A 27699-nucleotide genomic window follows, 5' to 3' on the forward strand; every position below is an offset into this window, starting at 1 on the left:
AAGATTTTGAGTTCCAAATTTTCTCCCTATCTCTCTCCTCCCCCACCCCAAAACACTGTGTATCCTGATTACCCCTTCCCCCAATCTGCCTTCCCTTTTATCACACTCCTCTTTTCCTTTATCCCCATCTTCTCTCTTTTCTTGTAGGGCAAGATAGAGTTCTATACCTCATTGTCTGTATTTCTTATTTCCCAGTTGCATGTAAAAACAATTCTCAATACTCATTCCTAATACACTGAGTTCCAACTTCTCTCCCTTCCTCCCTCCCCACCCATCCCCACCGAGAGGGCAAGCAATTCAATATAGGCTATATATGTGCAGTTTTGCAAAAGACTTCCATAATAGTCATGTTGTAAAAGACTAACTATATTTCCCTAGATCCTATCCTTCTCCCTATTTATTCTATTCTCTCTTTTGACCTTGTACTTTTCCAAAAGTGTTTACTTCGAATTACTCCCTCCTCCCATTTGCCCTCCCTTCTGTCATCCCCCCCACCCCACTTATCCCCTTCTCCCCTACTTTCCTGTATGTAAAATAGATTTTCATACCAGATTGAGTGTGCATGTTATTCCCTCCTTAAGCCAAATGTGATGAGAGTAAGCTTCACTTTTTCCCTCTCACCTCCCCCCTTTCCCCTACATTGAGAAAGCTTTTTCTTGCCTCTTTTATGAGAGATAATTTACCTCATTCCATTTCTCCCTTTCTCCTCCCAATACATTCCTCTCTCACTCCTTAATTTTATTTCTTTAGATATCATCTCTTCCTATTCAACTCACCCTGTACCCTCTGTGTATATATATGTGTGTGTGTGTGTGTGTGTGTGTGTGTGTGTGTGTGTGTGTGTAATCCCTCCAGCTACCCAAATACTGAGAAAAGTCTCAAGACTTACAAATATTATCTTTCCTTGTAGGAATGTAAACAGTTCAACTTTAGTAAGTCCCTTATGATTTCTCTTTCCTGTTTACCTTTTCATGTTTCTCTTGATTCTTGTGTTTGAAAGTCAGATTTTCTATTCAGCTCTGGTCTTTTCATCAAGAATGCTCGAAAGTCCTCTATTTCATTGAATGACCATTTTTCCCCCTGAAGTATTATATTCAGTTTTGTTGAGTAAGTGATTCTTGGCTTTAATCCTAGTTTCTTTGTCTTCTGAAATATCATATTCCAAGTCCTTAAATCCCATAATGTAGAAGCTGCTAGATCTTGTATTATCCTGATTGTGTTTCCACTGTACTTGAATTGTTTCTTTCTGGCTGCTTGCAATATTTTCTCCTTGACCTAGAACTTTGGAATTTGGCTATAATATTCCTAGGAGTTTTTCTTTTCAGATCTCTTTCAGGAGGTGATTGGTGGATTCTTTCATTATTTATTTTGCCCTTTGCTTCTAGAATATCAGGGCAGTTTTTCTTGATAATTTCATGAAAGATGATGTCTAGGCTCTTTTTTTGATCATCGCTTTCTACTATCTATTATTATTAAAGAACTTCTAATCTGGTGGTTTCTAACCTTTTCAAGTATAAGGACCCATTTTTTGTGTCAAAAATTTTCATGAATCTCTATATGATAGTAGTTGTACTATTAGTATCCATTAATTAAGAAAATGCATAATGATAAGCTCCTATGAGTTTAATTGTTGCATTTACATGAATTTATATTTTATCATAATAGTACCTACAGGCTTGTGAGAAATAGTGAACATATAAGTGCGGGACATCATTAGTTCAGTCTATAGAAAGTATATATACTGTTTTCTATGCTGTCCTGCTCCTATGCCTTATCAGAGCCTGGAGGTGAGCCTGGGTTCATAAAGTCTACACCACTGCACTCATAAATTCTAGAAGGCTGAAAAAGCATTGAGTACAATCTTTAAAAACAAAACTATTTTCTAAAGATAAGCCTAGCTAAGGGCAGAGAAGTCCATGAACAGTAGACCAGTCACTTAGTGGGTTAATTCTTCAATCATAAAAATTCATGCAATAATAAGTATCCCTACCCCACCTTTTGCTTCCCTCCACCAAAAAAACCAAAAAAAACCAAAAAAAAAAAAAAACAGTCCAAGGCCCACGGATTGGAAAATATTGATCTAATCCAGTGCAATCCTGAAACACAAATTTCCTCTCTGATATCTCCAAGAAGTAGTGGTCTAGTCTCTCCTTGAGACCATCAATGATCAGGCGCTGTCCCTATTGTCCATGAATTTGTTGCTGGGTGTTTTTTTTTAGTATTTTATAACTGTATTCAATATAATTAACTTCATTTGTAATCCTATGTATTTCATTTTATACATTTAAAAACATTCTTCCAAAAAGGGATTCGTAGAATTCACCAGGCTGCCCAGTGGTTCTATGGCACAAAAAAAGGTTAAGAGCCCCTGCTTCCTGAGAGACCATTCTGATTTAGGATAGTTCTTTCTAATTGTTATAAAGCATTTCCTTATGTCACACAGAAATCAGTCTCTGCATCCATGTCAAATGCAGTATGTTCACAGCAGCCTCAGAAAAAGTTTTTGTTCAGTTCTGGTTTAGAATGAATTTACATTTGTAAAGATAAGTCACTTTCTTTCATCTGTAAAATGAGGGCATTTAAATAAATATTCTCTTAGTTCTCACCTCAAAATATCATTGGCTCTGAAGTAAAAAATTTAAAAAAGAAAGTAAATTCTATGCATTTTTGCTATTTACATACCTCTTGAGAATGAGAACCTATTGTTAAATTTACAAACTGTGTGACCCTGGGCAGGATAGAAGGTAGGCAGTCAAACAGTATGGCAACAAACATTTATTAGGAGCTTAATATGTGCAAGATGCTGGTCTAAGCATGGGGAGACAAGCAAGCAAAAAGAAAGACAATCCCTGCCTTCAAATAGCCTATTTTCTAATGAGGGAAGATATCAAGAAGAAATGAGCTGACAAGCAGGGGGATAGGGTAAGTACCCACACAAAGTCTGGAGAGTCTGAAGCAGAGCTGGGAGGGGAATGAAGGGTGTCTGGTAAGAGTCCTTCCCCAAAATGGAGGCTTCTGGGAGGCACTCACCAATGGGGAGAAGAGGACTTGCGCAGTGGAAGGATGTTGCAAGGTAAGGCCTTAAGCAAGTCACTTGACCTCTCTCAGTCTCAGTTTCCTCACTGCAAAATGGGTCTAATAATAGCGCCTACCTCACAAGATTGTTGTGAGGAGCAAAGGAGTAACTAATATATGAAAAGGCTTTGCAACCCTTAAAGTGCTATCTAAATGCTAGCAATTATTATAATTATCAAACATCAATAGGTAATCAAGTCTAGTTTAGGCCATAAGTAATTTGTATCAGTTCTCAGATTATTTAAAACAGTTTTGTTTTTTTTGTTTTGTTTTGTTTTTTGCAGAGGTCTGGGGATTTCTAGGAATTTTTTTTTTTTGTCTTTAAGTGATAAACTGGTTTTCAGCTAAGCAAATGAATTACATTTTTTTCCTTCTAGGCTGTGGCTAACTAGTTATCCATCAGAGAAGTTTCCAGTCAGCATCCTCCAGAATGGAATCAAAATGACCAATGAGCCTCCCAAAGGTGTCCGAGCCAACCTCTTGCGCTCTTACCTCAATGACCCTATTTCAGATCCTGCCTTCTTCAACAGTTGTGAGAAAGCCAAGATGTGGCACAAATTGCTGTTTGGCCTCTGTTTCTTCCATGCCATTGTTCAAGAGAGAAGAAACTTTGGACCCCTAGGTAAATTCTGGGAGTCTTCATGAACTTCTTTTGAAAAGAGGATCTTTAAAATACATATACATACATACATACATTATATTTATATATGTTGGGACAACAGGAGATAAATTAAAAAGTGGCATCCTTCTATAAGAACAGTGTCAGAAGTGATAAAGCAATGAATGCTAAAGATCAGATGAGCACAGGATCTTTTAAAAATAGAATTTTATTGACATTTTTCTTTTTATATTTCCTCAATTGTCCTTCCTCTTCCCCTCCGAGAGAGAGAGAAAGAGAGAGAGAGAAAGAGAGAGAGAGAGAGAGAGAGAGAGAGAGAGAGAGGAGAGAGAGAGAGAGAGAGAGCTATCAGTTATAACAAATACATTTTCATTGATATCTTTGGTTTTTACACTGCCTAGATTACACACTTTATCCCTCCCGACTACCATGACAAACAACCCCGGTTACAAAGGGTTTTTTAAAAGAGAAACAAAAAGAGAAAATAAAGTTAGTAATACTGATCAATACACTGAAAAAAAATCTACATTACATGCAACATTCCATAACCACAGAACATTCTCTCCCCTGCATTCTACATATATCTTTTTCTTTGAAATTTGGCAACATTCATTTTTTATTGTTTTGTGGTTTTGTTCTTCCCATTTATATTGTGCATATTGTTTTTCTGGCTCTGCTAGCTTTACTTTGTGTAAGTTCATGTAAGTCTTTTCCTGCTTCTCTGTATTGATCATGCTCCTTGTTTCTTACAACATAATGGGATTCTATTGCATCCACATACCACAATTTTTTTAGTCACTATCCAATTAAACAGGAACATAGGCTCTTTATAGAAAGGACCTTAGATATCTATTAGAGGATATTCCTCATTTTACAGATAAAGAAACTGAGGCCTAAGGTAATCCTGGTCACATAGATGGCAATAAATGAGGCTTTAAAAACACTCTGTTGGGGTCCAGAAAGGACATATATTTGCTTCTTGGGGTGGAAGGGATGGTGCCAATAGATGATATAGAAAAGATAGAAGAATTCAACTCTTATTTTGATTCTATGAGCGAGCTTCAAACTAAGGACAGAATGAAAATGGTATTTAACAGGAAACTGATATCAAATAGAAAGAAATAGAAAGCACCTGGCTGTTCTCAATGAACTAGTGACTAGTGACTCAGAGTCACTAGTTCCAGATAAACTAAACTGCAAATTACTATTAGTGGTCTCTTAAAAGTCATTAACATTATTATTTGAAAAAAATTTAAATTCATAACAGGAGAGATGTCATAAGACGGAAGATAGCCAAATAAATCAGTTATCCCAAAATGGAAAAGGCTACATATTCTTCAAATTGTATACCAATGAACTGGACTTTGTTTCTTGGCAAAATGCTAGAAGGTATTATTATAGGGATTGTTTGACAGCATTTTGAAAAGGGATACTAGTGATCCCTATGAGCCAGACTAACTTTATTTTAGGGATGTGTAGGAAGTGGGGGTTGGGAGGTATCACAGACTACTCCATGAGGGAGACAGAGATCCTGGGACACCTTGGACAGAGACAGAGTACAGAGAGAGAGAGAGAGTACCACAAGAAAACTGCTGAAGGACACTCTAGGGGAGAACAGGCACACCTGTTCTTCCTATTTTAACAAATTACTCTCATTAACTTGGTATGAAGTTCGGTGTTTTTATTCATACATAGCATCCAAGAAGCCCAATTGCTTAAGGGAGGAGAGGGAGATGGGGAGGAAAGGAAGAAAGTGGTAACACAGTAAATAAACAGATGTTTTAATGAAGGGGGCTGAAAGAGGTCTTGAAATCACATGTGGGCACAGACACACAGACATGACTTGCTCAAGGTCATTCAACTCTTACTGAAAGTAAAGGTGAGGTAGAGTTAGATGGAGTACAAACCTCTTAAACTTGCATAATTTTGGAGCTGAAAGAAGCCCAAGAAATGGCCTTGTCAGTTTTATAAAGGAGGGGGGAAATAAACAGCCCAGACTTCTAAGCATTGATGGGACATGAAGGCAGAGGGGAATGGTGGGTGTGCATACTATCTCACAGCCCTGGCTCCTACAGACTGGATCAGACTTGTGCCCCTGCTCTCAAACTCTCATGCCCCAAGTGACTGCTAGGCTACCTTCTCTGAGTTGGGTGAATTTGGAACCAAAAGAGCCCCTGGGAAGAGCTAAGAGCCTTTCTCTAACTTTTTCATTGTACTAATTTTGAAGTTTTTTACTCTAAGAAAGTATTACAACCAAGATAAATAATCTTCCCTTCACAAATTCCAGCTTTCTGACATCTACCACACTGCTTGAAGGAATGGTACAGAAATTAACTTAGAACCAATGTGGTCAAAGGGAGAATGGTTCTCACGCTGACTATAAACATCAATGCAGATTTGATTTTTTTTTCCTCTGGAAGAAAGATGCTGATATACCCCATATATCCCATAGGGCTTCACTCTCCTGTATGTGATCACTGAATGGGAGTTCTAATGTCTATACTTTTCTGACTCTTGACAGGTTGGAATATCCCCTATGAATTCAATGAGTCTGACTTGAGAATCAGCATGCGGCAGATCCAGATGTTCCTGAATGAATATGAGGAAGTGCCATTTGAGGCTCTGACCTATCTAACAGGTATTGAAACAGTTTAGCTGCTATGGCAAATATTTCTTTACCATACCACATCCACCTGTTCTCTCTTTTCCTTCAACCACCCAAAGAGGGAGCAAGCTTCTTCGTTACTTAATCAATTAAGGAAGACATTTAAAAATATTTAAATTAAAAGTGTCTTTCAGTTCCTAATATTTTCCCACAAATCAGGTAAGCAGTAAATATTTTCTTCCCCTCCCTCCCCAAGACATAATGCAATCTTATATGGATTCTACACATACATTCTTATTAAACACATTTTCACATTAGTCATGTTGCATAGAAGAATTAAAATGAATGGAAGAAACTGTGAGAAAAATCAAAACAAAACAAAACATAACACGAGAGAAAATAGTAGGCTTCATTTTGCATTCCAGTTCCATAGTTCTTTCTCTGGATGTGGATGGCATTTTGTCTCAAGGGTCCTTTGGGAATGTTTTAGGTCCTTGCATTGCTGTGAAGGGCTAAGTCTATCAGAAATAGTCTTTGCACACTGTGCCTGTTACTGTGTACAGTGTTCTGGTTCTGCGCATTTCAGTCAGCATCAGTTCATATAAGTCTTTCCAGGACTCTCTGAAGTCTTCCTATTCATCATTTCTTATAGCCCAATAGTATTCCATTACATTGATACACTACAGCTTGTTTGGTCTTTCCCCAACTGATGCTTATCCCCCCAATTTCCAGTTCTTGGCCACCACAAAGAGAGTTGCTATAAATATTTTTGCACATATGGGGCCTTTTCCCATTTTCATGATCTCCTTGGAATATAGTCCTAGAAGTGATATTGATGTGTCAAAGGGTATGCACATTTTTGTAGTCCTTTGGGCATAGTTCCAAATTTCTCTCCAGAATGATTGGAGCAGCTCATAGCTCCACCAGCAATGAATTAGTGTTCCAACTCTCCCACATTTATCCTCTTCCTGTTTTGTCATATTAGCCAATCTGATAGGTGTAATGTGGTACCTCAGAGTTGTTTTGATTTGCATCTCTCTAATCAATAGTGATATAGAGCATTTTTTCATATGACTATAGATAGCTTTAATTTCTTCCTCTGAAAACTGCCTGTTCATATCCTTTGACCACTTATCAATTGGGGAATGACTTGTATTCTTGTACATTTGACTCAGTTCTCTCTATATTTTAGAAATGAGGCCTTTATCAGAGACACTAGTTGTAAAAATTCTTTCCTAGTTTTCTGCTTCCCTCCTAATCTTGATTGCATTGGGTTTGCTTGTGCAAAATCTTTTCAATTTAATGTAATCAAAATTATCCATTTTGCACTTCATAATGTTTTCTGTCTCGTATTTGGTCATACATTTCTCCATTCTCCATAAATCTGACAAATAACACTATTCCTTGCTCCTCTAATTTGCTTATAGTATCAGCCCTTACATCTAGATCATGTATCCATTTGGACTGTATTCTTTAAATTAATCTAGGTAGAATTGTCATTTTTATTATATTAGCTCTGCCTGATAGAATCCATGAGCAACTGATGTTTTTCCAGTTACTTAGATCTGATTTTATTTGTGCGAAGTGTTTTGTAATTGTGTTCATATAGTCCCTGGGTTTGTTTTGGTGAGTAGACTCCCAGATATTTTATAGTGTCTACTGTAATTTAAATAGGATTTCTCTTTCTATGTCTTGCTATTAGGCTTTGTTAGTAATATATAGAGAAATGCAGATGATTTATGTGGATTTATTTTGTAACCTGCAGCTTTGCCAAAGTTGTTTATTCTTTCCAGTAGTTTTTTACTTGATTCTCTAGGATTCTGTAAGTATGTCATCATATCATCTACAAAGAGTGATAATTTAGTTTCTTCTTTGCCTATTCTAATTCCTTCAATTTCTTTTTCTTCTCATTGCTAAAACTAATATTTCTAGTACCATATTGAATAAAGTGATGATAATGGACATCCTTGTTTCACCCCTGATCTTGTTGGAAATGTATCTAGCTTATCCCCATTGCATACAATGCTTGCTGGTGGTTTTAGGTAGATATTGCTTATTATTTTAAGGAAGGATCCATTATTTCCTTGCTCTCCAGTGTTTTCAATAGGAATGGGTGTTGTATTTTGCCAAAAGCTTTTTCTGCATCTGTTGAGATAATAATTGGTTTTTTGTTAGTTTTGTTGTTGATATGATCAATTATGCTGATAGTTTTCCTAATATTGATCCAGTCCTGCATTCCAGGTGTGAATCCTACCTGATCATAATGTATTATTCTCATGATAGGTTGCTGTATTACTTTTACTAGTATCTTTTTTAAATTTTTTGCATCTATATTCATTAGAGAAATTGGTCTATAATTTTCTTTCTCTGTTTTGGCTCTTCCTGGTTTAGGTGTCAGAATCATATTTGTATCATAAAAAGATTTTGGTAGGACTCCTTCACCAGTTTTCCCCAATAGTCTATATAGTATTGGAATTAACTGTTCTTTAAATGTTTGATGGAATTCATTTGTAAATCCATCTGGCCCTAGAGATTTTTTCCTACAGAGTTCATTGATGGCTTGTTCAATTTCTTTTGCTGAGATGAAGTTATTTAAGTATTTAACTTCCTCTTCTGTTAATCTAGGCAATTTATCTTTTAAAATATTCATCCATTTCACTTAGATTGTCAAATTTATGGGCAGACAGTTGGGCAAAGTAATTTTTAATTGTTTTAATTTTCTCCTTGTTGAATCTTGGTAATTTTTGATATTGATAATTTGGTTTTCTTCTTTCTTTTTTTTTTAAATCAAATTGACCAAGGGTTTATCAATTTTATTGTTTGTTTTTTATAAAACCAGTTCTTAGTTTTATTTTTTATTAATCTCTCCTTCAGTTTTCAACATTTCTAATTTGATATTACTTGAGGATTTTCAATCAGTTCTTTTTCTAGCTTTTTCAGTTGCATGCCCAACTCATTGATCTCCTCTTTCTCTATTTTATTCATATAGGCATTCAATGATATAAAATTTCCCCTAAGAACTGCTTTTGCAGCATTCCATAAGTTTTGGTAGGTTGTCTCATTATTGTCATTCTCTTGAATGAAGTTATTGTTTCTATGTTTTGTTGTTTAACCCACTCATTCTTTGTTTCCAATTAATTTTTGGTCTATCTTTTCATGGCCTTTTATTACATATAATTTTTACTGCATTATGATCTGAGGAGGATGTGAGATTTTTATGCCTTGTGCCATGTACCACTGAGAAAAAAGGTATATTCCTTTCTATCCCCATTTAATTTTCTCCAGGGATCTGTCATATCTACCTTATTCAGAGTTCCGTTCACCTCCTTAACTTCTTTCTTGTTTATTTTGAATTGTTATATTTGAATTATTGAATTAGATTTATCAAATTCAGAGAGGGGGAATTTGAGGTCCCCCACTAGTATAGTTTTGCTGTCTATTTCTTCCTGTAACTCCCTTAACTTCTCCTCTAAGAATTTGGATGCTATACCACTTGGAACACATATGTTTAGTAATGATATTGCTTCATTGTCTATGGTGCCTTTTAGAAGGATATAGTTTCCTTATTTCTTTTGATTAGATCTATTTCTGCTTTTGCTTTGTCTGAGATTAGAATTGCTACCCCTACTTTTTTTACTTCAGCTGTAGCATAATATATTCTGCTCCAACTTTTTACCTTTACCCTGTGTGCATCCCCGTTTCAAATGTATTTCTTGTAAACAACATATTGTTGGATTGTGATTTTTAATCCATTCTGATGTCTGCCTTTGTTTTATGGGAGAGTTCATCCCATTCACATTCAGTTATGATTACTGTGTCTTTCTCTCCATCCTATTTCCCCCATTTATGCTTTTAGTTCTGCCTTCTCCTCCATAATAGTTTTATTTTTGATCACCACCTCCCTCAGTCTTCCCTCCCTTCTATAAGCCCCCTTCTCTTTTCCCCCTTTTCCCTTACTACTTCTTCCCTGCTTTTTAAGCTCCCCTCCCTTTTCTTTTCCTTTTCCCCTCTGCCTATAGGGCAAGTTAGATTTCTATACTTAACTGAATATGTTGTTCCCTCCTTGAATCCAATCAGATGAGAGTAAATCTCAAACAGTGCTCATCTCCCTCCCCTCTTTCCCTCTACTTTTATAGTTTTTGTGCCTTTTCCTGTGATATAATTTACTTTTTTCTGCTTCCTCCTTTTCTCATCTTCCATTACAATCCTTTTGTACCCTTAAATCACATTGTTTGTCATCACATCAGTTAATTTATACCTGCTCCCTCTATGTATATCCTTTTTCAATATCATAATAAATACATAATTCTCAAGATTCACAAGTACCATCCTCCCTTATAGGGATGTAAACAGTTTACACATATGGAATAACAAGTTTGTTTTATTTTTTTCCCCTGTTTACCTTTTTATGTTTCTCTTGAGATTTGTATTTGAAGATCAAATTTTGTATTGAACTCTGGCCTTTTCATATGGAAGGTCTGTAAATCCCTTATTTCAATGAATGTCCATCTTCTTGCCTGAAGTCTTATGCTCAATTTTGCTGGGTAATTGATCCTTAGTTGTAATGCAAGCTCCTTTGTCTTACACAATATCATATTTCAATCCCTCCAGTCTTTTAATGTAGAAGCTAGAAGGTCCTGTGTGATCCTTACTGTAGTTCCTTGATATTTGAATTATTTCTTTCTGGTTGCTTGCAGTATTTTCTCCTCAATTTGATAGTTCTGGAATTTGGCAACAATATTCTTTGGCATTTTCAGTTTGGGACTTCTTTCGGGAGGTGATTGGTGGATTCTTTCGATGACCATTTTGCTTTCTGGATCTAGTACCTTAGGGTAGTTTTCTTTGATGATTTCTTGGAAGATATTGTCCAGTCTCTTTTTTTCATCATGGTTTTCTGGTAGACCAATAATTCTTAGATTTTTTCTCATGGATCTATTTTCCAGGTCAGTTGTTTTTCCAGTGAGATATTTTACATTTTCTTTTATTTTTTTTTCATTCTTTAGATTCTTTTTGACTGATTCTTGATGTTTCATATGGTCATTAGATTCTACTTGCCCAATTCTGATTTTTAATATATTGTTTTCTTTAGTTAACTTTTGTATCTCTTTTTCCATTTGTCCAGCTGTCCTAGTTGGGTTTTGTATCTCCTTATCCATTTGCTCAATTTTCCTTTTAAATTCTTCAGTGAATTCTTTTTTCGTATTTTTTAAATCATTGGCCAATTTTTCTTCTACCTCTCTAATTTGGCTTTTAAAATATTTCTTGAGCTCTTTGGGCTTGAGACCAGTTCATATTCCTTTCTGAGGTTTCAGAAGTGAGTACAGTCTCAGTGCTGACCTCTTTGGTATTTGTATTTTGATCTTTGTCTCCATAGTAAGATACTATGGTCTTTTCTTTTCTGATATGTTTTTTTACTTATGATGATTGCCTTTTTCCTGACTTTTAAAGTGGATCTCTGCTTCTGGGGCAGAGGGGGCTCTGTCCTATGTTTCTTGTGCTGAGAACTTGAGGCTTTGTGTGTTGTGGCCTCTGGTTCTTTCATCTAGAAGCTAAAATGCTGCAGCTTACCTGGTGCTAAGGTGGCTGGTGTGCCAAAGCAGAGACCAGATAAAGTATTTCTGAGTTTATCCTGAAGATTATCCTGAAGTTCTCTGCATGAGGTGTGGGAGACCAGAAGGTCTCCTCCTCCCCTGAGCTAGAGTATAGGAAGGCTCTGTGGCTGGTGAACCACCATCTGTGCTGGTGTCTGTCCAATTCTCCTGGTTGTGCTAAGGCATGCCCGGGGTCCTGATGTTGGCGCTTATAGGGTGCACTCTCCCGGGGCTCAGGGGCTCCTCCTGGTTCTCTGAGGTGGGGCTGTCTGGGACACCTCTGGTCCTGCACTGGTCTCCTTCACCCAAAGCAAGAGGGACTCTTTGATGATCTCCCTAGCCTCCTAACCTGAGAGACTGTTTGCCCCTTCCACTGCTCCTGGTATTTCAGCATTTTTCCTGGGGCAGTATTTTCTGGGTTTTTCAAGGTTAACAAGGAGAGGGTGAGAGCATTTACTGTTCATTCCACCATCTTGGCTTTTGGAAGTTCAAATCACAGTTCTTTCTCTGCATGTAGATGACACTTTCCATCACAAGACCTTTGGAATTGTTTTAGGTCCTTGCATTGCTGTGCGGGGTTAAGTCTATCAAAAACAGTCCTCAAACACTGTTGCTGTTACTCTGTATAATGTTCTCCTGATTCTCCTCGAACACTGTTGCTATTACTCTGTATAATGTACTCCTGATTCTGCTCAGTTCACACAGCATCAGTCCATATAAGTCTTTCCAGGATTTTCTGAAGTCCACCTATTCATCATTTCTTATATCAAAATAGTATTCCATTACATTCATATACCACAACTTCTTTAATCATTTCCCAGTTGATGGGCATTCCCTCATTTTGCAGTTCTTGGTCACCACAAAAAGAACTGCTACAAATATTTTTGTACATATGGGTTCTTTTCCCATTTTTATGATCTTTTGGGGCTACAGCCCTAGAAGTGGTATTGCTGGGTCAAAGGGTATGCACACTTTTATGGCCCTTTGGGCATAATTTAAGGACTGTCTTTTGTTTTAATTATATTAATTATAAATATGTATATTTGTTATAATTATATTTGTATTCTCAGTACTTACCACAATGCTTGGTATGTATTAAGTGCTTAATAAATGCTAGTTGACTGACTGTAGCTATCTTAGAGATGGATTTCAGGAGCTACTATGGGCCACCATGAAATCTCACTCTATCATTTCTCTACAATTGAGTGCTAATTACAAAAGAAATGTTATACTTGAGGTTTCCTACCAAAATCCATTAAAGATAGAGAATTTTTAAAAATACATAAATGCAAGAGACACTGTCCTGCAATTCAACCTATATGAAGTTGTGGGATTAATTTTTCTTAAGCATGACTCTGATCATGTCACCTCTTGTTCAAAAAACTTTGATGGCTTCCCATTGCCAACAAAATAAAGTTCAAGCTTGATATTCAAGACCCTCCATAATCTGGCATCAATATACAATTCCAACCATATCTCCTACTACTCTTTAGATCCTATGATTTGATCAAACTAGACAAGTTGCTGTTCTTCAAACTTGCCCCTAGGTTTCTCACCCCTCTTCCTTAGCTTATGTTATATCCTTTCTCTGGGACACCTGCCTTCTTTAGTTCCATCTAATTTTTATCGAATCCTTGAACACCCAACTTAAATACCATTTCTCCTTTGAAGCTTTCCCTGACCTCTCAACCCCTCCTACTTCTGATTTCTGCTGCTATCCCATATCACTTTATTTATTCCTGTCCTAAGCATTTATTACATTCTAATTTGTTATAATAATTTGCATATATTTCTCATCCCCTCTAGGAGACTATATGTTGCTTTCAAGAGCAGAAATTGTCTTTATTCAGTTTTGTATCTCCTACAACACCTAACACAATTGAATATCTGTGATGCTCAATAAATGAATGAATGATAACCAAACCAAAGTTCCCATTTCTGCCCAGTTTCTGTTGACTTTCCCCAGGTGAATGTAATTACGGTGGCAGAGTGACTGATGACAAAGACAGACGCCTTCTCCTATCCCTTCTTTCCATATTCTACAATAAGGATATAGAAACTGACTATTACAGCTTGGCTCCTGGGGGGGTCTACTTTGTTCCACCGGATAGTACGTACACGGTAAGACATTGCTCCAGGATTTTATCCCACATTTCTCATTACTTTCTTAGTCTACTTTAAGACAGAGTTCAGTGACTCCCTTTAGCTCTGAAGCATACAAAGTGATGAGTATTCTTATGTCTGATCCTGTGAAGCCTGAATATATAGGCATGGGAGAAGGGAGAAAGGGAGAAAACAAAATGAGGTAGGAAATAAGGACATAAGGTAGGAGGGAGGGAGAGAGAGAGAGAAAAGGATGTGGTAGAGGGCTCCCAACAATTATCTCAGCTCTTCCTCACTGGCACCCATGTCATCAGCTACCCCCCATCATTCTCACTTTCAAAGGTTGGTTTGGTTTTCTTCACAGAGGCTTGGTATATGGATTTGACTGTGTGAATTTTCCAAGGTTAACAGCAGACTGAGAATAGGCAGAAATATCTGGGGATTATCTCCATAGCTTTTCTACAAAATTACAAATGTGGATATTAGACAGTTGCAAATGACTTTACAGTCAATTGAATACACTGTAGCTAGATCTTTGGTTTACCACGTTTACCATGTTTTGGTGGGAGATAAGTTCAATAACTTACCTATCAGTCATTAGAGTCTCTCACTGGTCAGTACCTCTTGAGGATCTGACCCAACATGCCCTGTCTGATCCACATGGACCCTAAATTTGCCCTTCCTTAATTTGAGGTTTTATTTCCAGGACTACATTGACTACATAAGGGGCTTGCCCATAGCAACCCACCCTGAAGTTTTTGGCCTTCATGAGAATGCAGATATCACCAAGGACAACCAGGAGACCAATCTATTGCTTAATGGGATATTATTGACACTCCCCAGGCAAAGTGGGGGAGCTGGCAAGTCTCCTCAGGTAACATCAGGTTTGAGATGATATCAAAACCCTGTTTCATGCCCCTCCACCCAAAAGGAATGACATTTTTGGGTAGCATCAGTTTCTAGATGGGGCTAGCTTGGAGGATTGGACAGAAATGATCTAACATATGCTCTGTGACTAGGGAAGACCTGCAATCTGTAGGCTGAGGACTTCAGAATTCTAATTATGGAATGTAAGAACTAGAAATGGGACCTTAGAAATGATCTCATCCAAACCTCTTATTATAATAACGCCTTGTATTCCTTTAGTGCTTTATATTTTCCTTTTGTAAAATTTTATTGTTATCTTTTGCTTTTATGTCATTTTTTATTTCTGAAATATTCCTATCCCCTTTCCTCCCTAGCAAATCATCCCTTGCTATAATTTTTTTTTCAAAAGAAATAGAAAAAAATTCATTTTTTCAATGCACTTTTTACTTACTGGGTCATTTGAATGTAGAATAAACCTCTGAAAGGTGAAACAAATAGCCTAAGGAAACATAGTGAGTTCATGAAGGAATTGGGATTTACAATCAATATCCCCTGACTCTCAATTCCAGCTCTACAACATGCTGACTCCTTTCTTATCCCCAGTTTGATCATTTCTAACTGCATAGGTCTCATTCAGTTTTTGAGAGATGTCATATAATTGACTATAAGAGCATTCCTATACGATTCTGCACAGAGTAGGGACTGTATCACTGTTTCTCAGTATGGAGGTACTGATGATTCCCTCAACACCGAAGAAAGAGTATAGAGATCAGATTTTCTGCTTTTCAGGACTGTTCTAACATTGAAGAGGCCATCCTCATTCTCTCTCCTCTAGGCTTAATCACCTCCCCAGCAGACACTATCCATCAGTGGACTTTTCTGTTTGCTAGAGGGGATACTGCAAACGAATAAATGGGGGGAGGAAGGAAGAGAAGTAGTCAGGCAAATTTGCAGCTAACAGAGTCACTGAGTAAGAAGGATTTAGGAACTGCTGAGGAAGGTAACCAACACAACCAAAAAATGCACTTGCAGAAAGCTAGCACTAGTCAGTCTCCCTGGGAACCCCATAGATAGTAACTCAAAGATGATTCACTTGGAAGCATGAAAAATTCTCTGATGACCAGTACTAATCTCACCTTACTGACCCACTTTGCCAAGGAGCAAGTTTGTGTCTAGATCATAGTCTTTAATATTAGGGCCATATTTGTGAATCTCACTGCGAGCTGTAAACCAAAAGGTTATGATTTTCCTACATATGCTTCCTTGATGCTAGTGTGGATAGAATTCACATAGAGAATGGAGGGGGGGAGGGAATAAGCTACCTAAAGAATGGAAGGGGATCATATATGGCAATTGGTTTACATTTTATAACCTGGAGATGATTTCCAGAGAAATTCCATCAAAGCATATTTTAAAAAACCATTTATTACATCTTAATTTCTTTAAAAAAAGCTACCACTCAAAAAGCTCATTTCATATTTGTTTCTCTACCAATCTGAAATTTAAGGAAGTAGTTGAAGAGCTGGCTAAAGATGTCCTATCCAAACTTCCTAAGGACTTTGACCTGGAAATGGTCATGAACATGTACCCTGTGCTCTATGAAGAGTCTATGAACACTGTTCTGAGACAAGAGCTCATTCGATTTAACAGGTAGGATTGATCCCTTTTCTCTGTGGTCACAAGAGCTGCTAGGTGGCATGTAGTATATGGAAAGCTGGCCTTGAAGACAAATAGATCTGGGTTCCAAGTTCTGTTTCTGACCCATACTAGCTATGGGAGTTATTTAATCTCTCAGTGATTTAGGCAGTCCTCAATAAATTGATGGCTAGATGGCTCAGTGGATAGAACATTGGGCCTGGCATCAAGAAGACTCAAGTGAAAATCTGACCTCAGACATGTACTAGCTATGTGACCCTGGACAAATCACTTATCTTCTCTTTACCTTAATCCACTGAAGAAGGAAATGGCAAATCACTCCAGTATATTTGCCAAGAAAATGTGAACAGTACTAGTGTGCTATGGTTCATGGGGTCACAAAGTGTTGGACACAACTTAATGACTCAACAACAACAATTATAAGTTGTAGAGAAGGTGATGGCCTGCATTGATAGAGAGGATTTTCTTCACCCAGTAATTCCCTATTCCAATCAAATCATAGGTCCAGACCAGATCTTAAAAGGACCTTTAATTTAGCAGGAAACTATTCCAGGGGATATAGAGGCATTTACCCTTTAAAAGTTGAAGTGATAGAGCAGCAATTATTTTGTCTAGTGGTCTCCATAGGAGGTCATTGCCTATCCTGTTTGACAAGGAGCCTTTGGTCTGATCCAAAGATTGGCTCACCCAGTGAATGTAGTTCCATAAGTCTGTTTTGCATTGGCATGATTCTCTAGCAAGTCATTTTGGATAGAGCATAGCTTAGTAGATAAATAAAAAACTATGCATCTCTCCCTCAAACACTTCGCACAACTTTTGTATCCTGGTGGAATCAGCTTAAAGTGAACATCAAAAGCAGCCTTGAAGACTGTGTATGGAAGGGAAGGAAAAGGAAGTTGTACCCCTCTTTCTTGGTAACAGTGATAAGGCAGAAACATAATGGATTAGTTTGTGACATAGGAGGCTCAATTCATTATTTCGTTTGTTAGTTTTTTAACCATAAGGTAGCAATACTTCTTCCTATCCCAGCACCACTTTCACTAGGGTTCAGGGCCCTAATTTGCTTTATCCTACTGATGATTCCAGGTTTGAGATGCTAAGGAAATTGACATATAAATATAAGCCAAATGTGAAGGTTCCACATGACCTTGGATACAAGAGACTGTGCCTGTTGATCGATCCTTTAGCATTTTCAGTTTATTTCCAGTCAAGCTGAGGTCTGGAGGACAGATTTTGGGACAAAGAGGTCCTTGTTGTCTGGGGTCCCTTGAAGTAGAAAATTCTTCTGTGGATTCTAGCAAACCTCTCTGAAGAATAGCTAAACTCTTTAATTTCTCTCAGTTCAGCCTCCAGTCACCTCACCTATTGTGTTTATTATTGTGCCAATAAAAAGGTATCTATCTTAATATAAGTGGGACAGGAGGAGGGAATGATCCCTATTTAGAAGTATACACTGAGTTTTGCTTCTCTTCCCCACAGACTGACAACAGTGGTTCGGAGCAGCTTGATCAACCTAGGTAAAGCCATCAAAGGCCAAGTCCTGATGTCTTCAGAGCTAGAAGATGTCTTTAACAGTATGTTAGTGGGGAAAGTACCAGGCATGTGGGCATCAAAGTCCTACCCATCACTGAAGCCTCTAGGTGGCTATGTGGCTGATCTCCTAGCACGCCTGGCCTTCTTCCAGGTAATAAAATCCACTAGTTTTGTTTGGGCAAAAGAAGATAATGAGACACTAGATGAATGGCCTTGGGACTGGCAACCAGCTAACCAACAATATGGTCCCAAGGCCTAATATTTACAGACCATCTTTCATGAGGTGGATTGAGGGAGAATGAGGTTAAGGATAGAAGGAGAGAGTTTATAAAGAAATAGAAGGCAAAATAATAGGACAAATCCACATGGTAAAGATATAATTTGAATTATTGCCCAAAGAAATGTCATCAACAATATCAACACAGAATGGGTGGTGAAATAATGAATTGATTGGTGGGTTTGTTAAGGAAATATTTTGTAGAAGAGGTGAATCCAGAACAGCCAAGCTCTGCTACTTCCAGGTTTTAAAAGGGGAGAATTTTTTTTAAGAATAGGAGCAGTAGTTTAGGGTGTGTGTGTTTGTCCCATTTTACCACTATAAGCAAGCTTCTCCCTGATGTAGGCCATTCTCTATCTGTGGGTTGATTTCATTTTGTTCCTGTGCTTCCTCAGGAGTGGATCAACAATGGAGCCCCGGACGTGTTCTGGATCTCAGGATTCTACTTCACACAGTCCTTTTTGACAGGTGTTTCCCAGAATTTTGCTAGGAAGTACACTATTCCCATTGATCACATTGGATTTCAATTTGAGGTAAGGTTGGGTTCAGATAGCTCAGTTCAACGATCAAGGTGAAACCAAAAATCACTGATGGTCCTAGGATCTCCTCTTGTTTCATTGCTTTCACTTTACTGAGCTTTAAAGGGATAGATGATTTGGCATCTATTTTCCTGAAAGCTGACACAGGTTGCTATTTCCATTGGAATCTGACTGTTCTCAGATTCTGAGTATGCATTTCCAAAGGGAGAAATGCAGCTGAAATATCCTGCCACCTCCAAACTAAGTGAAAGCAGTAGTCTGGACACGAGTTCTAGGTCTGATGGGGCCCATCATCCTGAAGAATGTTACTATGTAACTTTGCATCTGAGTACAATAAAGTGTTCCTTTGAAGCACATGGTAAAGGCAAATGAATATATTACTGCAGGTCAAGCACTGACCTAACAAAGCATATAGAGGAAGGAAGCAGAAAAAGCATATAATAATCTTATGATAATAGAATATTAGAGCTGGAAGAGGTCTCAAAGATCACCTAGTTCAATTCATTTGTTTCATGGCTGGGAAGCTTAGGCCAAGAGATGGTTTGGGAATTAATTTACCCAAAGTCACACACTGAGTTAATGGCAAAATCAGGACTAACTAGAACCTACAGTTGTAACTAGAACTTTTTTCCACCTGGGCAAAAACAAACAAAACAAAACAAAAAACCAGTTGAGTAGGGGTAGCAGTGCTGCAGAAGAAGGTTTGATAGCTGGTGCAGTCATGCCAGGAGAAAGGACAGGTTGTCTCTGGTACCCATAAAGGTAGGAAGTGTGCCTATTAGAAAGTAGGCAGGACAGCAGGACCTGTGGGTTGCAGATGTATTGCATAGCAAGGTGAGGTAGAGGATTTTTATGAGGTAAGATGAGGTGAATGGAGGGAGCTCACCATTGGGAGGAAACATCTTAATTTCCCTCCATGTCAGTGACCTGGGAAAAGTCTTGTTCATTTTGTGCTATATATAGTTCTCTTAGAATAAGATGTCCTGACTTCCAGTCCAGTACTGTATTTGTCACACCATATTACCCTTATTAAAAAAACAAACCAAACAGGATTATAAAAGATTGGCCAGGATTAAACCTGGGCTTCCCAGGTGATTGGGGAGACGTCTACCACTTAACCACCCATACAAAGTAGTACTGTATGGGATACTTATGAGTCCAGGGTCATTATAGCTAGGAAGACTTGTTGGTATACAGAGAAGTAGCTTTCTGGGCTCCTGAGAAGTTACTCATTCACAGATGTTTACATGCTTTCTGTGTGCAAGAGCTTTGTTAGTGGTTCAGGAAAAGGTACAAAGTTTAGATGTAGCATAGTTCCTGCCTTCAAGGAGATTATAGTCTTTAATATAGAGAAAAAGACACAAAGACATGACTATAATACACAGTAAGACATAATAGGTGCATTAAAGGTACAAACAAAGCACTATGTGAGGTCCAAAGGGGTAGGTTGTTAGAGGAGGCTTCATGGAGGAGTCGGGCCTTAAAGAATATGTAGGATTTCATTAGGCAAAAAAGGAGAGGCAGGACAGTTCTGGTAGAGAACAATATGAGCAAATGCATAGAGACCGTAGAGTACTGGTTATGTTGAGAGTGATTGATGGCGGAAAGAATAGTTCATTTTGTCTGGAGTAGAGAGTGCAAGGAGAGGAGTCATATAAGACAAATCTGAAATGGCTGGGCAGGGCCAAGATGGTATTCTTTCAAGGTCAAACACATTAGGTTGAATACTTTGTGAACACTTAAATTTTTTGAGCAGAAGAATGACATGATCAGATTTTGCATAAGAAAAGATTATTCTGGTAGATATCAGATAGATTGTTAGGGGCAGATGGTGCGGTTAGGAAGACCTACTAGGGGACTACAGTCCTGGCAACTGGCAATTAAGACCTGTTTTAATGGCTACAGCCCTGGGAATAGAAGAGGGGATAGAAGCCAGAATGTTGTAGCTATAGAATTTATGAGAATTGGTCACTGATAGATGTGAGAAGTAAGGGAAAGAGGAAGTATTAAATAACCCTAGCCTATTTTCAGGTATGTGAATGCAACACCATATGAGATAAACATCCCAGAGGAAAAATGCTAACTATGTTATATATTCTTCCAGGTGACCTCACAGGAATCAACTGTAGAAAAGAAACCAGAAGATGGGGCCTTTGTCAAAGGCCTTTTTTTGGAAGGAGCTCGGTGGGACAGGACTACAATGGAGATTGGAGAGTCTTTACCTAAAATCCTTTATGACCCTCTCCCCATTATTTGGCTTAAACCAGGGGAAAGTTCCACATTCCTGCATCAGAACATTTATCAGTGTCCTGTCTACAAAACAAGTGCCCGGAGAGGCACCCTGTCCACCACAGGTCACTCAACCAACTATGTCCTTTCCATTGAGCTCCCTACACTCCTGCCCCAGAAGCACTGGATAAACCGTGGAGTGGCATCACTGTGCCAGTTGGATGATTAAAAAAATATGTACTACTTACTCTCTAGTATGCACTTCACTTTTCTTCCCTTAGTTAAAAAAAATTGGTTCAGGTCAGTGACTGTGATCTCATAAATGTAGAGATTATAGGATCATAGTTTTAGAACTGATAGGGGACTTCAGAAGTCCCATAGTCCATTTTATAGATCATGAAATTGAGTCTCAGAGAGCCTAAATAAGGAAAATACCTTTACTAATAGTTTGCAGTGTCCTATATCATCTTAATTAAGAGTTGTCTAAATGACAGAGCTAATGTGACCTGCTCAGTATCACACAGCTAATACCTATCAGATGTGGGACTTGAGATCTAGTCTTCCCAAGTCTGGAAAATGTCAAATCCACTGTCATGTTGCTTCTCTTGGGTTACTAATATGTTAATATTCACTTTTTTGTATATTGTTTTGCTGTTTCTATACTTGTGTTCCACTCACCTCTCTGCTATTCTACAGTTCTGCTTAGATGGAGTTAGGAGAGGAAACAAAGCAGTCAGTCTGGGTTGTGTTGTAACAGAATGTTTTTATACTCTCTTAGTTTCTAACTTCTCCTTATGTTGATGCATATGCCAAAGCCAAAAGGGTAGGAATCTGAATAGGGACAAACCTTCCTCATGCATCTGAGGCATCCCCAAAGTCAGAGGATACAATCACCGGATATAGCTTTTGAACTGAAAGAGACTTTAAAGATCATCAAATCTGACCCTATCATTTAACATTGAAACTCACGCTAAGAGGATGATTATATGACTTCTCCAAGGTGACCAAGATAGTTAACAGTAGAACCAGAATCTGAAACTTAGCTCCTCTGACTTCAACTCCCAGTCCTTATTTTCCAAAGTTACATTGATCAATTCATATTTGAAACAAGTTGTCTTGCTGGGTTGAACTGGGAACTAAGAAGAAAATGTGGCCCTTTCTCCCCTTTACAATCTTTATAAAGCCTGATTGCTTTGTTAGATGACACAGAGTCAGGCATGCCAACAAATATCCTCACTTGGGTGACTGATTCTTCCTGAACACATATAGAAAATTACTCCATGGGTAGATAAGTTTCTTTAAGAGAAATAGCATGAATGGGTTGACAAACCCCAAGATCCTTCTAACACATAAAATCAGTAAAGTAGTAAGGAATGATGAGAAGGCGCAAGAAAAATTACTTAAGTTATTCAAAAGGCCAGTGAAGAAACAGAAGAATCATTCTGCTCCTTTGAGAACTGTTTAATGACTGGTTTAAAGAAAACAGCCAAATTTTCCATGCCCACGGACAAGGTTTTTTAATACTATGTTGCCAAGAATACAAGATGAGCTTTTTTTTAGAAAATGAAACTTTAAAAATAAAATTGCTTTATGTTGGTGGATGTTATGAGCAAAGGCAGAACCAGTCCACAGTAAGAAATAATATGGGATTTTTAAAAATTTAAATATTTATTTTCAGTTCCAAATTTTCTCCTCCTTTGACCTCTCCACTCATTGAGAAAGCAAGAAAAATAATATCCATTATACACGTGAAGTCATACTAAACATATTTCTGCTTAGCTATGTTGCAAAAAAAAAAGCCAGAAAAACAGTGGAAAAAAAAAACACAAGGTTTAATCACACTAAGAGATCATCAGTTCTCTCTATGAAGCAGACAGCATTTTTCATCTAACTTAAATCCTGAACAGTTATCATTACAATATTGTTACTATTGTAAAATACGTAAAATGTTCTAGTTCTTCACTTTGCATTAATTCATATAAATCTTTCCAGGTTTTCCTGAAACTATCCCCTTTGTAATTTCTTACAGTACAATAGTATTCCATCACAATCATATGCCACTTGTTCAAGTCATTCCTAAATTTATAGGTATCCCCTCAATTTCCAATTCTTTGCCACTACAAAAAGAGCTATTATAAATATTTTTTCCTTTTTATTTAATCTCTTTGGGGTAAAAACCTAGTAATGGTATTGCTGGGTTAAATGGTATGCACAGCTTTATTGCCCTTTGGGCTATAAAATACGTAGTTCCAAATTGTTTTCTAGAATGGTTGGACGGGTTCACAGCTCCACCAACAATGCATTCATTTACCTTTTTTTCCATATCCTGCTGACTTTGTCATTTTCCTTTTCTGTTATGTTAGCCAATCTGATGACTGCAAGATGGTACCTTAGAGGTATTTTAATGGCTATTTTTCTGATTTTAGTGATTTAGAGCATTTCTTCATATGGTTATCGATGGCTTTAATTTCCTCTTCTGAAAACTACCTATTCAAATCCTTTGACCATTTATCAATTGTGGAATGACTTATTTTTATAAATTTGGCTGTTTCCCATATGTTTGAGAAAAGAGAACTTTATCAAAGATACTTGAGATAAAATATTTCTCTCCGATTTTGTGCTTTCTTTCTAATTTTGGTTATATTGTTTTTTTAAAATGTAAAACCTTTCTATTGTAATCAAAATGATCAGTTTTACCTCCTGTGATCCTCTCTTGCTTAATCATGAATTCTCCCATTATCCATAGATCTGACAAGTAATTATTTTAATGCTCCTTTAATTTACTTATTATGTCATCCTTCATATCTAAATCACTTACCCACTTGGAGGACTATTTTGGTATATGATGTGAGATGCTGGTCTGTGCCTAGTTTCTGCCAGCCTGCTTTCCAGTTTTCCCAGCAGTTTTTGTCAAACTAAATTCTTGCCCCAGTAGCTTGGATTTCTGAGTTTATCAAACTACTGTTGTCATTTACTTCTGTATATTACATATGTCGGCTATTTCACTGATCTGTCACTCTATTTCTTATTCAGCACCAGATTGTTTTTGTGATTTTCTTTTTGTAAAACAGTTTGAAAGGTGGTGGGTTTTTTTGTTTTTTTTCATTGATTCCTTTAATATTCTTAACCTTTTCTCTTCTTCCAAGTGAGTTTCATCATTTTCCCTAATGTTATAAAGTAATTCTTTGGTAGTTTGGTAGGACACTGAATAAATTAATTTAGGCAAATTGTCATTTTATGGTATTGGCTTGGTCTACTCATGAACAATTAATAATTCTCTAATTGCTTAGATCTTTGTATGAAAAGTGTTTTGTAATTGTATTTACATAGTTCCATGTGTGCGTGTGTGTCTTGGCAGATAGACTTCCAAGTACTTAACACTGTCTGCAGTTATTTTAAACAGAATTTTTCAATCTCTTCCTGCTGAATTTTTGTTGGTAGTATTTAGAAACCAGCCCTGCATTCCTGGTATAAATTCAACCTGCTCATAGTATATGAATTTTGTGATATATTGCTATGGCCTCCTTGGTTGTATTTTATTTAAAATTTTTGTACCAATATTCATTAGGGAAATTGGTCAATAGTTATCTGGTTTTGGTCTCCCTGATTTAGGTATCAAAACCTATGTCATAGAAGGAATTTGGTAGGACTCATTTTTCCCCTCAAATAGTTTATATAATATTAGACCTAATTGTTCTTTAAATGTTTCATTGAATTTGCTTGTAAATTCATCTGTACTTGGGGAATTTTTTCTTTGGGAGTTCATTTATGGCTTGTTCAATTTCTTTATCTAAGATAGGGTTATTTAAGTATTCTATGTTCCCTTCTATTAATCTGGGAAATTTTTATTGTTATAAGTATTCATTTCATTTAAATTGTCAGTTTTATTGGCATATAGTTGGGCAAAATAGATCCTTAAAATTGCTTTAATTTCTTCATTGTTTTTGATATGGGGAATTTGATTTTTCTTTTCTATCAACTTAACCAATGATTTATGCGTTTATTAGTTCTTTTCATAAAGTCAGCTCCCAGTTTTATTAGTTCATTTTTTTCAATTTTATTAACTTCTTTGATTTTCAGGATTTCCATTTTTGGTGTTTAATTGGTTTTTCCCCCCAATTTTTTAGTTGCATGCCTAAGTCATCGATCTGCTCCTCTTTTTACTGATTTAAGCACTCAGAGACATAACTTCCCCTGCGTATTACTTTGCCTGTATCCCACAAATTTTGATATGTGTTCTTATTGCACTTATTATCTTGAAATTATTGTTTCTATGATTTGTTCTTTGAGCCATTCATTCTTTAGAATTAGATTACTTCATTTCCAATTAATTCTTAATCTATGCTTCAAAGGTCTTTTATTGAATTTACTGCACCATGGTTCAAAAAGGTTACATTTAATATTTCTGCTTGTCTTATGAGGCTTCAATACCTGAACAAATAATCAAGTTTTGTAAAGGTGCCCTGAACAACTGGGAAAGAGGAACACTACTTTCTACTCCCATTCAATATTCTCCAGAGGTCTATCATATTTATCTTTTCTAAAATTCTGTTCATCTCCTTATCTTCTTTTATTGTTAGATGTATCTAGATCTGAGGTTCCCCACGTGTAGTTTTCACTATTTTTTCCTGTAATTAATTTATTTGGATGCTATGAAATGTGGTACCTATACTTAGTACTGATATTAACTCACTGTCTATGGCTTCTTTGAATAAGATGTAGTTTCCCTGCTCATTATCCCTTTTAATCAAGTTTATTATTGCCTTTTCTTTGTCTGAAATGATTATCATCCTTGCCTTTTTTTTTTTTACTTCAGCTGAAGCATAGTAGATTCTGCTCTAGCCTCTTTAAATCTGTCTGTTTAAGTGTCTCCTGTAAAAAACATTGTTCGATTTTGATTTCTAATCCATTCTCTCTGCTTCCATTTTATGGGTGTTTTATCTCATTCATATTTAGTTAAGATGGCTACCTGTATTTTCCTCCATCCTGTTCTTTTACTTATCCTTTTTAAAAACAGTCCCCTTTTCAAATGTCTATTTTACTTCTGACCACTGCCCAGCTTAATTGACCCTTCCTCTTATCATCCTTCTCTTAGCTCTTTCTCTCCTACTTTCCTGTTGGGTACGATCAATTTCTATAACTCAAGTGTGAACACAGACACACACATATTCATTCTTCCCTCTTTAAATCAGTTCAGATGAGAATAAAGTTAGTCTTGTCTGTTCATCTCATTGTAAAATTTCCTTGTCTCTTCTATGTGAGATAATTTCCCACATTCTTCCTTTCCTCTCCCTCCTCTTTCAGTACATTCCTCTTTCTCACCCTCCCATCTTTGTTTTGAGATCAACTCAATATGATAGATATTCATGCTCTCTAAGTAGATTCCTTCTAACTGTCCTAAGGATGATAAAAGTTCTCAGGGTGTTACATGTATCATCTTCCCTTTGGGGAATGTACACACTTTAATCTTATTCATTTCCTTATGATTTCTCACAAATGTTTGCTTTTTTATGCTGAAATCTGCGAATGACTGACAGATATTCTATTCAGCTCTGGTCTTTTCATCAGAAATGCTTGAAAGTATTCTATTTCATTAAATATCCATTCCCCACCCCCACCCCATAGCATTATACTCAATTTTGCCGGGTAGGTTATTCTTGGTTGTAATTCCTCTTTCAGACTATCATATTCCATGGTCTCTACTCCTTTCATGTAGAAGCTGCTAAATTTTATCTAATCCCAATTGTGGCTCCATGGTGTTTGAACTGTTTCTTTCTGACTGCTAGCTGTATTTTCCCCTTGATCTAAGAGCTTCTCAATTTGGCTATAATATTCTTGGGATAGAATATCACATTCCATGCTCTCCACTCCTTTCATGTGGAAGCTGCTAAATCTTAAGTGATCCTGTCTTCACAGTGTTTGAATTGTTGCTTTCTGTCTGCTAGCAGTATATTCTCCTTGACCTGCGATCTCGTCAATGTGGCTATAACATTCTTTTTTTTTTTAATATATCCATTTTATTTATTTTTAATGTTCTACAATCACTACCATAAAACTTAGATTCCCCCCCTCCACCTAGCCCCCACCATCCCCCTCCCTCCCCAAGACAACATACAATTCTATACAGGGCCTACACATACATTCCTATTGAATACACTTTCACTATAGTCATGCTGTGTAGAACTAAAATAAATGGGAGAAATCATATAACAAACCAAAACATAGTACACACACACACACACACACACACACACACACACACACACATGATCTGTTACATTCTGTGTCTGAATTCCATAGTTCTTTCTCCAAACATGGAAGGCATTGTGCCTTGGAAGACCACTGGGAATTTTTTTTTTATGTCCTTGTATTGCTATGAAGATCCAAGTCTACCAGAAAAAACTCTCACACACACAGGTTGTTGCTATGCACAAAGTTCTCCTAGTTCTGCTCCTTTCACTCAGCACCAGATCATATAAGTCTTTCCAGGCCTCTCTAAAGTCTTCTTGTTCATCATTTCTTATGGCACAATAGTATTCCATTACATTCATATACCATAATTTATTCAGCCATTCCCCAATTGATGGGCATACCTTTGATTTCCA

At 37.1% G+C, this 27699-nt stretch overlaps 1 protein-coding gene across 2 annotated transcripts in view; it reads left to right on the top strand.

Moving 5' to 3' along the window:
• DNAH3 (dynein axonemal heavy chain 3) overlaps positions 1 to 23171 on the top strand; it is a 180081-nt gene extending 156910 nt beyond the window's left edge. For both annotated transcript variants that reach the window (XM_072597924.1, XM_072597925.1), the window contains exons 55-62: positions 3453 to 3697; positions 6216 to 6332; positions 13857 to 14011; positions 14700 to 14867; positions 16368 to 16510; positions 17996 to 18200; positions 18722 to 18859; positions 20970 to 23171. In XM_072597924.1, the coding sequence (XP_072454025.1) occupies positions 3453 to 3697; positions 6216 to 6332; positions 13857 to 14011; positions 14700 to 14867; positions 16368 to 16510; positions 17996 to 18200; positions 18722 to 18859; positions 20970 to 21323 (1525 nt within the window). In that variant the 3' untranslated portion in view covers positions 21324 to 23171. The remainder of the gene's footprint in view (positions 1 to 3452; positions 3698 to 6215; positions 6333 to 13856; positions 14012 to 14699; positions 14868 to 16367; positions 16511 to 17995; positions 18201 to 18721; positions 18860 to 20969) is intronic.
• The last annotated feature ends 4528 nt before the right edge of the window (positions 23172 to 27699 follow it).

Source organism: Notamacropus eugenii, chromosome 3 (assembly GCF_028372415.1).
Source record: "Notamacropus eugenii isolate mMacEug1 chromosome 3, mMacEug1.pri_v2, whole genome shotgun sequence".
Lineage (NCBI taxonomy): Eukaryota > Metazoa > Chordata > Mammalia > Diprotodontia > Macropodidae > Notamacropus > Notamacropus eugenii.